Here is a 17,348-nt window from a genome sequence, read left to right as displayed (position 1 = left end):
GAATATTGTATAACTGGCATTATTTAACAGTGAAAGGTTTCATTGTCCCTTTGCCATATTTAAGGCATTAGGTTAGGATGTATCACAGTCAACAGTCTGTACTTTTAAAAGTACAGTCAGAGGTGTAGATAAATAATCTTAAACAAGTTCATATTTTTCTTAGCTTCTTCGATTTGTCTTTTTCTGGCATTTCAATACCATGTTGATTCTTGATAGGGCTGTCAAGCGTTTAAACACATCCAGAATAAATGGTGTTTACATAATGTATGCCTGTGTACTGTGTATATTAATTCTGTACATTTTTATAAACACACACACATGTATATATTTAAGATAAAATATATATAATAATAATAATAAACATTTAAATCGATTATTGGTAAACATAAACAAATACATGTCAATATTTCCTAAGCATGTATACGTACAGTATATGTGTATGTGTTTATAAATACTAAATTATTATAAACAGTACAAAGAAATATATTATGTAAACACAAACCTTCATTCTGGATGTGATTAATCGTTTGACAGACCTATTTTTTGAACGTTTTTAAGAGTCATTACAGATTCCGGTTTACCAGCATGCCGAGGCCATTTCTGCTGATTTGCTTGGGGCTGTTCATCTGACTGAGGTTCTGGTACAGCAGCTCAAATAGCGGCAGGTACAGCAGACAGATACGTGCCTGCTGGTTCTGAAATGAGGTGATGAGATGATGAAAGATTAATGAGTCATTATATTACATCCAAACAGCATGAATGCAACAGAATAGAATCAATTGCAGGTTGAATACAAATGAGCACAGCTAAAGTACATGTACATAGAATTTGTTGTGTGGGTATATAACTGTGTATAACACTGTTAGCCTCTATTGCAAGCTGATGCCTATTGGCCAAAAAGGAGTCCAACGCTCATTGATATGTTCTCAATAACAGCACAATGTTCGGTATCAGTTTTGTCCACTGCACCCACATCGTGGGATGAGTTAGGTGTTGGGGCTTGTCAAAGCAAACATAGATGATCGAGAAATCATGAGTCTGAACGCTGTGTCCTTTGCCAACGATCTTAAACTCTTTATCTGGACATACTGAACAAAGCATTTGCATACCAGACCGTGAGGCCTGTCTGAGGTGAATGCAAACACAGTGTTCAGCAGTTATTCATTATGTTGGTAATAGACATAACATGGGTTCTCCTTGTTTTGTTCTTTGTCACCCTGCTCTTTAAAACAAATGCAAATGTGAAAAAAACATGTATGCAAATATGCACAAATTTGATGTCTACCTACATATGCATTTGAGTCTGAATAGTTCTTGAGTAATACTTAAACTCAAATACTGTACAAATAATGATTGTGAATGATGCACAGAAATGTTTCCTGTAGGTTAATTTATGATTGATATCTTGTAATATCTTAAAGCGATAGTTCACCCGAACAATACATTTCTTACATCATTTACTCACCTTATTGTCATTTCAAAGAAGATATTTTGAAGAAAGTTGGTATCCAAAAAGTGACGCACTCATTCACTTGCATTGGTTTTGTGTCCGTACAATAGAAGTGAATGGGTGCAGCTGCAGTTCAATTACCAACTTTCTTCAGAATATCTTCTTTTGTGTTCTGCGAAAGTGTTCAGGTTTGAAATGACAAGAGGGTAAGAAAACAATGGAAGAATTTTCACACTTGAAAAATTACAGTTATGTCATTTGAAGCCAACCCTTTATTTGCAAATGCACATATCCAAATGATCATATGCAAACCGCAGATCTCTGGGGACAAAGGTCAACAAGTAGAAACCCGTGCTATTTGGCACCAAATATAAAGGAGGTTATGTCGATTTCCCTTTTCAAATGATAAACGTGTTTGTTTAGTTTCGTGTCTCACCTTAAAAGTGTTGTACCTGTCGTCCATGGAGTGTTTGATCATGAGGTTCTTTAGTGCAGCCACGGCCAGCTGCCTGATCTCTGGACAACCCTGAAGTCCATCAGCCACCTCTCGCAAAAGCAGACCCACCAGAAAATGATTTTTACAGTAATCCTCGGTCAGGCTGTACTCCAAACTCTGGTCTGAAACATTGAATCATTTCACGGTCACTGACGTGCAAAGCGGTACATAATGCTTGCAATCTCTTGGGGGCTCGGTGGCCGTTGAAAAGCTCAACAGGCAACCAGGTTTATTTCATGCATCTTAACAACGCGGAACAGTTGAATCGATGTATTTATGCAAATGGCCTTTAACCTACAGATGCAACAGGAAGCTGCATTTGGCCTCTTCAACAAGTGAATGGCATCCAAACGAAAAGACAAAATCTAGTGTTTGATGGCTGGCTGCTTTCAGATGTTGTCTGAAAGCTGACTTTACTGCATTCCAGACATCACAGAACAACAGAAACAGAAGAGTGACGGAAAAACCTTGTGTTTTGTCTACTCTATGGAACTCTAATGCTCCATGGTATTTTAATAACAGCCCTGGGAATTAATGTTTAAATACTAAAAGATTTTAGTTCAAAATAAGAAAAGCCTTAAACCAGTAGCTGATCCTAGACCAGCTTAAACCACCCAAGACCATCAAACCAGTGCATTTACTGTAATCAGAAATAAAAATGCAATAGTTAAAAGAAAATCCACACAAGATGTTTCCGCACTCACTTGAGATTCAGTCGGAAGTTAAAAGTGCAAGTGTGGACAGGGCGTGGCAGACAAATGTAACACTTGACACACAACTTCTTAAAAGACAGTCAAATGTAACAACAACACATTCAGTTAAGGACGTTAAAGACCGCCCTTTTCATCTCAAGTCATTCAAAACCTTGCAATATTCTTTTATTCGAGCAAAGCAAACAGGTGGCATTTACCGAAAGGAAAAGCAAAGGCCTCTTTTTGGCATCAGATGGAATTAGTACGTGATCAGTAATGCAGAGCATAGCATGAGTTTTAGTGAAGTTATCTGGCGACTGGAGGTGCGTCTGGGTCGGCATCACCTACCTACGACGCCGAAACGCTCCGCCGCATACGAAATTAAATCTGAAATAATGAATAAAGGAAGCGATCATGCCGGATTTCTATCAACAGCGGTGAAGTTGTGATACTAAATGTGTGAAGAACGTAAAACTAGCTTACTGCTTGCTGAATATCGTAAACTGCCTAAAACTTTTCCTAAATGTAGAATGATGAAATGCATTATGCAAAAATACATATTTCAGCATTGTTGGCACAAAATCGATTGCATGTTTAATTTAAGCCTCCAGCAGCTGTAGCTTTACTGGTATCGTGTGGTGCAAACAACAGTTGTAAAGCCACAGAAAAATGAAGAGATCATTCAAGTCTCTTAATGAATGTCAACAGAAACAAACCACAGGAATGACAGAGTCACCCAACAGAAATGTGAAATGCGAAATAAAAAAACGAGGGAAAGTCGGGCTTATTCCATTAATCCTAAAATACATGTAAATAGTGGGGAAAATAAATACTATGGGAGTCAATGGGGGATGAGATCTGTTTGGTTACTGACATTTTTTAAATATCTTCCTTTATGGTGAGCAGAACAACAAAATTCAGGGTGAGTAAACAATGACAGAATTTTCATTTTTACACAGCCATGTTGTTATTTACCCTGTTGTTGCGAATGAAAATATAAAATCCAAAGTGAAATGAAAAGTTAGATAGTAATGCTGGGTTTACACCAGACGTGAACAACGCGTTCCACACTCTTTATTACTCGCGGGAAAAGTTTGTTTTTATTTTTGCGTGAACGATGAAATCTGACAAATATTTTCAACCTATTATTTTCAATCGCGCCACCCGATTCGCGTCATTCGCATCGCCTGTCGCTAGTTTGAGATACTTTGTATGTAATTTGCTCGCGCAGATCGCTTAATTCGTGTTCGGTGTGAACCCAGCATAAGAGAAACTTGATCATGTGTGTGAGTCTGGGTTTTCTGGTTAACGCAATGGAGGGAGGGATGGGGGTGAGGGAAAGCCTTGGCATGGTACCAGCTTTAGTGAATGTAGACAGACCTACCCTGGACTCTTTGCAACTTGGTTCGACCGAACGCCATAGGCAGGTTTAGAGGAATGTAGTGCTCGTGGTTGCACACCGTCATGAGGAAGTCGAATTTCATCTCTGTTAGCACCTGTCGATAATAAAAAAAAAAAGCTGTGAACGTTTCGAGAAAAACAGCTTAGTAACCACAATGACATGGGTGAACTATTTCAAGTATGAAAAGCCCTATATTGTCATTCCCCTGGAAATGGTTTTGGAAAGGAAGCATTTGTAAACATTTGTGAATATCTGAAGGTCATGGGAGCGAAACATGAAATGTTTTTTTTTCAAATGGTGTGCAGGACTTCTCTGGTTTTATTGAATTGACAGTTTATTGCAGTAATAATTCTGTGTTTATTTCATTTAGAATACCTTACACTGAATCCAATCATCAAATATTCAGCATATTGTATATCGTGCATCCATGTGATAAACCGACCACCTGTCCAAAGTGCTTTTCGCCTACAGCGGAAAGTGTGCTGGGAAAGGCTCCAGCACTGCCGGCGGCCCAACACAGGCTTAGCGCCACAGAAGATAAACAGATATGTTGTACATTGTTTTGTACTAATGCTCTCCAAGAGCAGCCTAGACAACGCTGTGGCACATGGCATTTGCTAGTCAAAATAGGTCATGTGTTATGATAGGTTTTTTTCCTGATAAGTTAATGACTTACTAAAATAAAAAATCACTTTTTACTAATGTACACCGTGTCTACACCGGAGGCAAAATTTTTTGGAATATTGTCAAAGTCTGATCTAAGTGCGGAATTGTCTGTCAACTACAGGTGCTTTGCAGGTAAACTAAACAAACATGCCTAAAGCTTATCATTTCAATAAAATTATATTGATGTAGAACTGAAACTGCTCAACAAGACACTGATGCCCGGTTTCACAGACAAGGTTTAAAGGAACAGTTCACCTACAAATGAAAATTCTGTCTTCCTTTACTCTCCCTTGAGTTGGTCCAAAACCGTATCATTTTTTTGTTCTGATGAACACAAAAGAAGATATTTTAAAGATTTTAGGAAAACAAACGGATCTAGGGCATTTTTGACCACCGTTGTATTTTTTCCTACTGTGGTAGTCAATGGGGTTTACAAGGATTACAAGGATTCGAGGTTACAAGGATCCGTCCGAATATCTCTCTGTGTCGATCAGAACAAAGACATTTATACAGATTTGGAACAACTCGACAGAAACAGCAATGTTTTTCTATAGCAGTTTTCGAAATGCGACTTAAATATCCTCATTTAACTAAGGCACAGTCCTGGACCTAAATCATAAAAAAGGCCTAAAGTGACAGTACAACCACTTTATTCTAATAGGTGTAAACAACAACCTTTTTAGAGTTAGAATATGCAACAAATTAAATACATTTAGTAAACACTTAAAAAAACATGCATAAAAATATTTGATGCATGTAACCATTTTTCTTAAATGCTGGAACTGAAAGCATTAAAATATTATCATGTTTAAAGAAATACCTCAAAAGCAAACATAACAATAGAAATGAATTAGATTAAACACATAAAATGATCAGTTTAATGTGATTAATTACTAGAATTATATACATCCTATTATACGAATACTAGTAGTACTTGTAATAGTACCATTCAGTGAAAACATTTTGTCTGCATTTTAAGGTCTTAAAGGCCATGAGCAGTAACTGTTTGTTTATGTTTCTAGTCAGACAATGCGAGACGGAGCAGATGAAGATATACTTAAGTAAAAAGTATTTAAAAAAACATGTTAGTCTCCTGTCTCTTGCTCTTCCTCTGGACATCTATCTCTGCTTTTTGACCGCAGAAGCATAAACGTACAAACAGTGACATCAGGCAGTCACTGCATGCGAACTTTGTGCAACAAATCTCACTACAATTGACATATTATTGTTGTGTCCCAAACATTATTGTCCTCTAGGCTTCCTATAAAAGGTGTGTGTTTCTAGACTACTTTGACCCCTTGTAAAATGTTTGATTACAAATCGAGTACGCCATAAAATCTTAAAAGCATTGTCTATTATAGAGGTCCCTGTATAATAGGAAGTAGCACAACACTGAGCATAAAATGGAGTGAAGTGAACCATATCACGGAGCACCATCTTGCCTACCTTTGGGTCTTTAAGGCTGAATCCACACATGTAGTCATTTATCAGACTGAAAGCAAATCCTCTGTTTATAAATGTGAGGCAGCGCTGTGGAGGGAGACAAACTTAGTCATGCAAAGCTATAATACAACAGGCTGATCTGAAAAGTAAAAAACTTGAAGCTGACCATATAAGCTGACCAGAGTTTTTATAAAATTCTGAAGGATCAGGAGAAAAAGCTGACTACAGCGAGTGAAAAGTAGCATTAGAACATATTTTTAAATCACGATCCTATTATTCTTAACTGACCACAGAAAAAAGCATCTTAAACACACACACAGTATGAACCATCCACACATCCAAAGTTGTGGATACAGTGTTAGTGTGAATGCCATCTACGGACGTTCTTACATCAGAGAAAGACGAGAGTAACCTTAATAAAGAGCGAAGAGTTCGATCTGAACAGTTACAGTACGCCTGACTCTTTAAGTCTGACCTTAATGAAGCAGGCAAGGCTGAAGTTGACACAACGGGCCTCCTCGGGAATCTCCACGTAGCGGATGGTAATGTGTGGCATGATGCACAACAGCAGAGACTGCAGAGCTTGGTGGAACGATTCGGGAAACCTCTGTGCTCGAGGCATCTGTAACAGGTGATTTATACCTTGTTAAATGTCTTAAAGAATTCTGCTAAGTTTGAGAAGAAGAGAAAACAAATAAACAAACAAACAGCAACTGATCCAAATGGATATAGTGCACATCCAGTGTCTAGATTTGACTTTAAAATGTTTGTATTGTTTCATTTACATTTATATTAAATATGAAAGAAATGACAGTATTTGGAAAACAGATAAACAATCATGTTATGTTTAAATTGTTTGATTGTATTTATTACTTAATCAAAACAAACCAACTGCATCTTGATCGATATAACTAGGAATGCAAAATAAAAACGTGATTTTTGCTAACCTTTTCATTTTTTACTTTAACATTACATTTAACATTGTACATCCACAGTGTCCATATTTAACATTTGAAGAAATTACAGTATTTGCAAAACAGATAAATGTTTCTGCTGTTTGTTTCATGTTTTTTAGTATGCTATGTTTTTATTGTGTTAGTTAGCAGCTTTTGTTTTGTTGTCATTGCTTATTTAAGCCAGATCAACAGCAGGTTACTAGGAATGCATTACTAGGAATGCACAATAAAAATAATAAAAATAATGTCTCAAATTATTTCAGTGGTAGAACAACTCTTAACCGGAGGAATTCAACCTGAGCAGCCTCAGAGCGTCTACAACCACACTAAGTTCTGTGTTGTGGTAGGTACAAACAACCCCGCCCGCACACGCCCCTGCCTGCGGAAGACTTTCCAAACAACATTTCTGCGTTCCATCGTTTCTGTTTCATCAGTTTAGTCAACAAATTTGCACATATTGCGCTGCCCATGGGGAATATCATACAGCGACGATATTTACGACACTAGTAACTGACAACTGCGCTTATCAACCACATGGGGGAACCCGTGAGCAAATGTTCCAAAGTGTTGCTTTAATTTGCCACAATGTGAACATAAATTTGGTGAATACTTATTAAATAAGCAACAGAGGTTCAAGAATATTGTACGACCCTATTATGATGTCTATTTTATTTCTGTTAATAAAGTTTGAACTTTTCTAGATTCTAGGTCAATAAAATTTCTTTAGGCAAAACGCATGTCTAATAAACTATGAAACTTATGCAATTTAACAAGAACTTATTAAAAGTTTAAGTTTTAGAAACATATATCATTATTTGTTGGGGTAGATAACTTCTACAGGTGATGTCGCTTTGTTAGGTTCACTCACTCCGTACACCCTAGCACCAACCATTTGAAAGTCATCTTGGATAAAAGAGTAAATAAAGAGTACATTTATTTCCATAAATAAATGGAAATCCATTAAAATAACGTTTTCTGTACTGTGTTAAAGTGAAGGCGGGTTTGAACAACACACCTCTCATATCAAACCTGAAAACAACATACTGTAGTCATGGTTTTAGTTGTGCAAATGTAACTCACTGGCATGCCAAATAGGTCTGAACATGTTTGGAAAGGACTGGAAGAATGTAAAGTAACATATTCAACCCACATTGTGCATGCAACAGTTTTAACAGTATAAAAGTACCCTAAGTTGTGTGTGCGGGAGTGTGCGTGTTTAATTTTTCAATGACTTCAATGAGAATGAGGAAGTTTGGAGCACAGATGTCAAGTTGACAACAATATCCTGCTCAACAGTTCAGAGCTATTAACATGCATATCTATTTACTTAATGCTTTTATAATGACGACAAAGAAAAGGAAACGTGAAAGTGACTTCAAATCAGATAAGGTAAGGACCTGCGACTATTACTTTGTTGTAATATTTAATAACATCTTGGCCGAAACACATGAAGAAATAACACTAACTTTCATTCGGTTGCCATCCTGGAGGTACTGTGCCATTGACTTAGCCATAGTTTCGAAGAAGAACCAGGAATACTGGGAAATAAAACAGGAAAAGAAAGCATAAACAAACATTAAAACCCACAAACATTCAAAGTAAATGCTGATGCAATCTGCATACCACATACCTTATAACATACACCACATACAAATAAAATATGAAATTACTTTAATATCTTAATAAATTTCAATTTATAGAATTTCTTTCTTGAATCAGAGCACAACAAATGTCTAAAAAGTCCCTATTTGTGCTAGTTTAAAGCAAGAATCCAAAAGCTTTATACTGTACAACATTCTCCGGGTTTTACAAATGAATCTTGGTGGACGTTAAAAAGGCAAAGAGTAAACGACACACTTATTCTACAACACTTATATCTCAAATGGGATCACAGTCCGTTAAATGAGTATTTTGTTTGCACAGGAATATTCCCTCAAGCATTAAAGAAAGTTATATAAAATGAAATAGACGGAACGTAAGTGCAACTGAGCCATCTACTGGGGTATTCATCTAACAGCGATTTCTAGAGAAGGGTTAAATCATTTGGGATAGGATGTTTTTACAGCTTTCAGATCACACAAAAACAAACAACATTGTTCACAGTATTTGGCATTGTTCACAGATTCCTCACCTTGAGTAGTTTGTTACATGTGTTGAAATCTGCAGTCTGTTTGAGTATTGCGGTTACTGCCGCTGCTAAAACTTCATGAGTTGTCACGGAATTTGAGCTGTTGGTCCGAAACACATACTGAAAATAAACAAAAACGAATGAATATTTTACATATTAAGTATGAAACGATTTCCCAACATGACAAACAATTATTCTACCAAGTTCTTATCGAATTAAGCATTTAGCAAAGATGTATGACAGTAACATAAATGTGGTGTATATTAACTGCATAGTAGACACTTAAAGATCCCTAAATATATTTTTGCTCATCCTTAAGCTACACTACCAAGTCCATTGGAACCACGAGAAACTGTTGTTTGTCCTGATCACCCTTTTATGGAATATTCATCAATCATAACCAGCTGACTCTACAGTGTCTCCTGCATAAAACATCACAGCATGGCTAAACACCAGGAAACAATCCACTTTATTACTGTAAAGTGTTATACCTTCACAAAAGAGCGAAGGTAATGTTCCAGACCTTCCTCGTGACACTGAGACACAATGTGAATTATTACACTGTGGAAAAAAAAAATCGAGTCAACATTTAATATTCCCGAACAGATCAAAAGTAAGAAGAAGAAAATGGATCAATTAACCTTTTGCATACGAAGACCAAATTGCAAAAAAAGCAAACAGACTCAATGAAGTCATAAGATTTTTTTAAATGAAGTTACTGTACGATAAGGAAACAAAGCAGAGATACAAAACAGAGGTAACTTACCGTGTGGAGTTGACAGCAATATCGTGACCCTCTTTGTTTGCCATTGTGAGGACCTCAAAGAGCTGAACAAGAACCGTAGGCAGAAACTTGATGATGACCTGAGTCTCTACTGCATGCAGGCACTTAGCACGGAAAGAGGAGACAATGGTGGTACCAGTTGATATAACATTTTTTTTTAAATCATTTAAAATGTAATGACAAGGATGATGCCATGACATAACCTTTTTAAACTAATATGATGTGATCTTTATGTAGTTTTGTTACTTATTGATCACACGCTCCCATCTCTTTTCTCTAGAAACTGTTTAGCAACTTTAAAGCTACAATATATAGAACCGCTGAAGAACCATACAGGGGCATAACATGTGCTTCATGGAAACGGTGCTATAGCACCTCAGTCACCTCAAAGAATCTCTGAAGAACCACTGAAGCACCAAGATATGGTGCTATAAAGCACTTAAAGTGGTTCCACTATGATCACTAGCAAAAAAACACTTTAAGTGCTATATTGCACCATTTTTCTTAGAGTGTAAATAGTATTTAAAATAAAAATTAGTGTGTTTCAGACTGTTAAAAGAAGTATGCTTTTTTATGTGCAGATCGATGCAGACCCACAAACCATTGCAGGAGGGAGGAGTTTAATAATGCAATACTAAACAAATAAATTGAATAAGTTCTGCTTAAATATGTGAAATTTTACTTTACTTCATGTATATTTATCACCTTTAGGTACTTGACGAGTTCAGCGAGATTTCCTGGTGACATTGACCTCATCAGCTGACAATGCTGGAAGAAATTGTGGAGGTGCAAATCCTAAAGAGGAAATATAAGATCATTTCATCCCTTTAAATTCGGCTGAAGTCGTCTCATCAAGATATTGTGTTGTCAACAAGACAAAACAGGGGTTAAAAATGTAAGATACTGTCCGTCAAATTAAAATTGGCTTAACAATCCTTATACGAGACGCACGTACCTGGATGTAAATTGTTGATGCTACATGCGTTCGCACTTTGAATAGCGGTTTGGCATTCTCAACCCATTTGATGTCCGGGGAAGACTGCAAATAAAAATGTGAATAAAAAGAAAAAATTTAATGTATGAATGAATCGCTTAGTTAGCATATCAATGAAATGAATCCATACAAATATGTTCTAAAAGAATGTCTTTACCTTCTTTGACTCCTGGCTTTTTTCATACATGTAACCAGTAGGTAGATTTGCAGATACTGGAAGCTGCGATTCAGATGAATGCATTCTGCCATCCTTAAGTAAAGGAGCCCAGGAATAACCCACTGCAAAAAGCAAGTTAATAGTGTATTCTTTATATGCATTGAAAAATGACATTCTTACTAAGCACTTTTGTCTTGTTTTTAGTGAAAAGATCAAAAAAGTCTTAAATCAATATACAATAACTTGACAAGAAAAAGTGACCCACGTTATTTAGTCTCGTTTTAAGAAAAAAAAGAATGTAAGAATTAAGTACGTTTATGGAAAAACAATTCAAGTTTATTTTTCTCACCCCATGGACAGATTTCTTTGCTTGTTTTTGCCCTAAACTTACTTCATTCTTACATTATTTTTCATGAAACAAGACCAAGTATCTTAGCTCACTTTTCTTGTCAAGTTATTCTATTTTGATTTAAGAATGTTTAGATATTTGTAGTACAAAACAAAACAAAGATTTCCATTTTTTGCAGTGTACACACGCACGCACGCACACACTCGCACACACAGGCCTACCCAGTGTCTCCACTCCCTCTCTCTTCTTGGTGGTGGTTTTGATACTGAGCTCACAGCTTATATGGTAGAAGGTTAAAAGAATGTGATGCTTCTCATGAATGTGAACAGGTAGCTCGATTTTAATCTACAATGGAGAATAAAATGTTTAAAATGTAAGTCAAACTGAGAAATCAATATTAATGTACATATTTTAATTTCCACGTGATAAAAACAGGCAAAAACCTTTGAATGACAAGAATGTCATTCTCTTTCTTGTCACAAGTCGGCAGTAAAATGCCACTTTCCAATGAGACACATGTGCACTTTAACAGTTCACCAAAATGTTTTGATTATTTACACACACTTACGTTATTCCAAACCTTTACACTGTACACAGAACAACGTTGGCGAGAGTAAAAAGTTACAGAATTTTCATTCTTCAGTGAACTTCGAACATAAACAATGCTGTACACCATTTTTGCAGACGTAAACAACGCTGGTCAAGAAGAACTTCCTATTTCAGTTTATCATGTTTGAAGAATATACAACATTTTCAACCATTATAACCGAATCAAAATGTTAAACTAATATACTTAAGATTGTTTTGTATACGTTAGAGCTAAAAATAATAAACTAAGAGAATTGCTTTTGGACCAGTCTACACTACAGCAGCTGAAAGAATGCCAAGATTTCCCAAACAAGCAACTTGCGTAATGCACAAGACAGTCGAAGTCATAGCTTGTGGGGATCTGCTTTGCTCCAAACGCATGTTGTCTTGTGACTGATTCATCTCTTGAATGAACAGTCTTGTCTTTAATTTCTTCCCTCGGGGTCCGGTTAAGACCAACAGGATGTATCTTTGGAATGACTCAGATACTCACATCCTTGTGAGCTGAGTTAACATTAGTCACCAATATTATAATATTAAATGAGTTGATATTAAAAGTAATCAGTTTCCTGTCTGTTTTAGGTCTCAATGACTGCATATAATAACACACATAGCACATGAATCCTACCTCATCATAAAACTCTGGACACTGGTTGTGATGCAGAACTGCAGCAAATGCGCTGGTGGTAAACAGTGGCTCTCCTGGTTTGCCATAGATGCACTACAAGCAAAGAGTAGTCAATCTCCTATGAATATCCCTTTCAATATTGTGATGAACATTAAATATTAAAATACAGATGGAATGATGCTGGGATCGCACATAAAGTCTACACACTCACCTTTAGGGGACCAGCCCCCTCTTCATCTGAATCCTTGAACTGGACACACACAGCGATGTTCCGGGCCTGTGAGACCAACAAAAAGTCATTATTAACCTGTATCATAAAACTAGAAAACGCTGAATAATTTCTGCAAAACAAAGGGATATGTCTGTTTAAATCTTCTGTATCTCAGATGTTTCTCCTTAAAAAACTAATCTCAATATGAACTCGAATATTTTCTAAAATCAAGATGTTTTACCGTGATGTCATAATGATGACACAAATGTTTTGGTGGTATCTCTGATTGAAATAAAGTACAGTAGGCGTCCAGAATTATGAGCGAGGAAGCAATTAACCTTAAGACTGTCCAATCAGAGATAAGATCTTTTGTGAATTGATTGCGAATAGAATCCCGGAGGCTTTAAACAAAGCCTCATGTTTGAAAACACGTAGGCAGACATTGTTATCTCATGGGCTTCTTGTTGCCGTACCGCAACCCACAGCTTCCCAGTTTCACTAATAACAGATTGTGCTTTCTGAAGTGTGAGAAATCTCGCCTTGGCGAAGCTCTTTTGATTGTCGTATTTGAGCTGCTGAGGATAGACATAGAGATGATTCTTGTAGATGGTGAACGGGTGGTTGTATTTCGCCTCTTCGGGGTAAAACTCCTCCACTTCCACAGACACCCTCTCACACTGCTCATCAAATGGCTTTACGGCGATGTATGAGGACGTGACAGAGTCTGTGAAGATCAATATAAACCGTTTTTCAAATAACACTTACTACGGATAACACAGCCATGGAAAAAAGAAAAGAGAACCTTTTTAAAATGACTATTTATAGGTTTATATGTTAAGGTAAAAAATATTATTTTTGTTTGTTTCTCTGAACTAATAACAATATTTCTACCGTAGAAATATTATTTATGTTTTCATTTATCTGCAGAAAACGAACCGGCGAAAAAGGTCAAAATAACCGAAAAAATGCTCTCAAAGTTCATAATTCACTTTTAAGCATTTATTCATGTTTTTAAAACAAAAACATTTTTAACAGTTTTCATGTGTCCTGTCATGTTGTCAGCCTTTCACATTGCTGTTGGCTGACTCATTGTCACTCCTGAGTTTTGGTCTTGTTGAAATTCAACAGACACTGGACTGGAATGACCACGATACATCTCGAAATGCTGATTCAATACAAATTTGGAATGGTCTCTTGCATGTTTTTCCGCGGCTGTATATTCTTATTTAGTTCCTTAGTTAAGTAACATTCTGTTTGATTTACTTTAGATTCATGTAAATTGTGGTGCTAGAGATGATAGCAAATATTGAATGAACGGAAAATCAAACTCACTTGAGAGATCTGGAGGTACACATTCGACGGTGATATTCATTTGTCCGGAGATGATCTGCTGTTTGTTCTTCTCTGGTCTAAAAGATTTTTATAAAACAAAATATTTGTACTCTTTGTTTGTCCTAGCATAACTAAAAAAACATTTTGTGAAAATAACAATCAATTTCCTGTAAAGACTTTTTGAAAAACCTGGCGTCTATACTTTGATCTACCTCAGTACTCGCACATGTTAACACTCACTTCTTGAGATCTGTCAGAAGTTTGATGTGATCTTCTGTGGATATCTTGCTACTGTCTTGGCGGTAGAGTGGAGAGAACTTCCCGTCCGCGTATAAAGTGCCTTGAGCATCTTTAAACACCTGTCTGAACCAAAGTAACACATGGGCCTCAGCAGCGTAACTGAAAGCTGAAAGGTACGTAAAGCACTTGAAACCTTACCAAAAATATTTACCGCAAGCTATTTCAGAAAGTGCATACTGAGTAGTGAAATGGCAGGCAGCTTTACTTGATTCTTGTTAGTCCTGTTAGGGCCTGTGTGGGTGTTTGTGTGGCTTACCTGGCAGCCCAAGCGAAGGGCATCCGGTACTGGCCCAGCCGCTGACATGTTTGTTTGGCAGTCTTCAGGACCTTCTGTACTGTCTGAGAAAGAGAAACGTGTTGAAACAAGCATGGACATATTCTATAAAACTATTTAAAGTCATAAAGAGGACACGATTTAAGCAACAAAACATTAGACATCTTATAAATACGTTGTATGTATTTGTAATGAAAATGACACTATATACTGTAATATGAGTTAGTTCTGCTGGAACTCATGCATGTGTTATTTAACAGCAGAGGCAGGAACAGACCTTGCTCATGTCTGAGGTCTTAATATAAGGCTCGGCACAGTGCGTGATTCCGTTCTGTAAAACCTTCTCCACCCGTGCCAGCAGGAAGATGTCTGGGTGAGGGTTGGTAACTGAGAAGATCCCCTAGACAACACAGAGGAACATGCGTTGGGTCAAAATGGCAATTTACTGCAATTTACTTAAAGGGATACTCCACCTACAAATGAACATTCGTTGTTTCAGACCTGTATACGTTTTTTTGTTCTGTTGAACACAACGAAAGATATTTGTAAGAATGTTAGCAACTGACATCATTGACTATCATCGTAGAAAAAAACGGCAGTCAAAGGTGCCCTAGAACGGTTTGCTTTGTGTTCAAAAGAACAAAAAAAATATTATTAAATACCTTTTCCTACTTTCGTAGTAAATGGGTATCCCAGAAACGTGAGTTGCTTACATTCTTCTAAATATCGTTCTTTGTTTTCAACAGTACAATATATATATATATATATATATATATTTATAGATTTTCAACAACTAGAGGGTGAATAATTCATGATAGAATGTTCCTTTTTGGGTGGAGTATCCCCTTAAACTGGTATAAATGCTGGTTGTTTAATAGTGAATAGTTTCTTAATCTCTACAGTGCACAACATCCATGCATTAACATGTATACTGCTACTATTAAAAATGAGATAATACTAGATGCAGATATTACTTCATCCACCATGGTTAATCCACCACACTGGAAATGATCAAGTGGAATGCATTAGGATATAGTCTCTCGTTCAATGTGATCTACTGTACGCCGCACATTGTAGCAAATACAGGCTCATCCAATTGTTCAATGCAAACAGAATATGCACCTTGTCCACAGTATAGAAAAAATGTTGCAGTGTGGTTTTACGCCAATCCAAATGTAGCCCATCATCCAGAGTTCTCCCTCGTGGGACTGTAGATTATCAAAGCAGTGCACTGAAGAAAGTGCTTGGATTTGCTTCCGTGATGCAGGAAAGCAAGTATTATGATATTTTGTGATGGAGATAAATACTGGTATTTCGTAAAAAAAAACACTCTGGGTTTAAGGTGTAAGTGGGTTGGCTGAGTGTCTATGGGACAATAAATATGACAAAAGCATTCCTGTAGCTCAGTGGTTAGAGCATGGCGGTAGCAGCAACACCAATGTCATAGGTTCGATCCTAGGGGATTGCACATAGTTAGAAACAAATGTATAATACAATGCAATGTACGTTGCTTTGGATAAAAGTGTGCCAAATGTATAAATGTAAATGTAAAACATCTGTTCTAAATATTTTAGTTTATTTTTTGAAGGTTATTTATACAATGAAGGTGATTTAATCATTAGCATTGTTAGACTTTTATGTATTTTTCACAATCTTTGATGCTTATGTTCCAACAGGGGGTCTCAAAGATACAACTACAGCATGTTTGGAGGATGATCGGCAGTGTTTGGACAGAAGGAGCACACACTATTTTTGAGGAGAGCGTCATTTGGCCACACACTCAAACGGGAGGGTGGAAGAGATGGAACTTAAATCACAGGCTGCTGAGGCCGCTTTTAACGGGCCTCTCTGGAACAGTTCTATATAATTACACAGAGTCATGCCCTTCATAGTGCTTAAAGTGACAGAACCCATAACAACGAAACAGTTTGTCGCATTCTCTTTTTGAACTGTGTGTACGTCTTTCTCATTCTTCCTAATAATAAATATGATCCTGACAGCTCCCTCAGGCAACTGACTCCATGTGAACGTTTCCTGAAAAGCCACGTCACATTTCCCAGGCTGCCAGCCGAGTCTTGAGACCGTCATGCAACTGACTAGGATTTAATGTTTGGTGCTGTGAAACTGTGGTGTTAATAAAGGAGAACTACATACAGCAGTGCTTCTCCTCTGGTGATTTTAAGGTTCTGAGAGTCAACAGGAAAAAGCAACGCTAAATGCAGACAACAATATAAAAGGTGTTTAGGAGTTAGGATAGTAAAATAAATCCTGCTTTTTCAATGCATGTTTGAATGTGTAAGAGCTGACACTAATATAATATCTGCTTCAGTATTTGATCCATGTGTTTGATGGAAACCAACTAGATGCTGCTTAGTTATCCACAGTAATCCTTTAAAGTCCCAGTGAAATAAAAAATGACAATTCTTATTTTTTCATGCAATATTGCAGCGTTTACAGAAGATAGCATATCAATGTTGGTAATGTTCTTTTTTAAATGC

General features: G+C 36.8%; 1 protein-coding gene across 2 annotated transcripts in view; it reads right to left on the bottom strand.

Moving 5' to 3' along the window:
* The window catches only part of dock11 (dedicator of cytokinesis 11), a 55,452-nt gene that overhangs the window by 19,831 nt on the left and 18,273 nt on the right, over nt 1-17,348 (bottom strand). The window contains exons 13-33 of one of the 2 annotated variants that reach the window (XM_079461558.1): nt 15,128-15,250; nt 14,833-14,915; nt 14,517-14,639; nt 14,277-14,353; nt 13,484-13,668; nt 12,945-13,010; nt 12,734-12,826; nt 11,739-11,862; nt 11,169-11,290; nt 10,973-11,056; nt 10,723-10,812; nt 10,000-10,121; nt 9,725-9,794; nt 9,237-9,353; nt 8,572-8,643; nt 6,625-6,771; nt 6,153-6,236; nt 4,023-4,134; nt 2,987-3,025; nt 1,887-2,068; nt 582-695 (exon numbers count right to left, since the gene is read on the bottom strand). In XM_079461558.1, the coding sequence (XP_079317684.1) occupies nt 582-695; nt 1,887-2,068; nt 2,987-3,025; nt 4,023-4,134; nt 6,153-6,236; nt 6,625-6,771; nt 8,572-8,643; nt 9,237-9,353; nt 9,725-9,794; nt 10,000-10,121; nt 10,723-10,812; nt 10,973-11,056; nt 11,169-11,290; nt 11,739-11,862; nt 12,734-12,826; nt 12,945-13,010; nt 13,484-13,668; nt 14,277-14,353; nt 14,517-14,639; nt 14,833-14,915; nt 15,128-15,250 (2,229 nt within the window). The remainder of the gene's footprint in view (nt 1-581; nt 696-1,886; nt 2,069-2,986; nt 3,026-4,022; nt 4,135-6,152; nt 6,237-6,624; nt 6,772-8,571; nt 8,644-9,236; nt 9,354-9,724; nt 9,795-9,999; nt 10,122-10,722; nt 10,813-10,972; nt 11,057-11,168; nt 11,291-11,738; nt 11,863-12,733; nt 12,827-12,944; nt 13,011-13,483; nt 13,669-14,276; nt 14,354-14,516; nt 14,640-14,832; nt 14,916-15,127; nt 15,251-17,348) is intronic. The other variant, XM_079461559.1, reaches the window with a different exon arrangement.

The sequence above is a fragment of the Barbatula barbatula genome (genome assembly GCF_947034865.1).
Source record: "Barbatula barbatula genome assembly, chromosome: 1".
NCBI lineage: Eukaryota > Metazoa > Chordata > Actinopteri > Cypriniformes > Nemacheilidae > Barbatula > Barbatula barbatula.
Note: the sequence above shows the minus strand (reverse complement) of the source record. Positions and strands in the feature narration are given on the sequence as shown.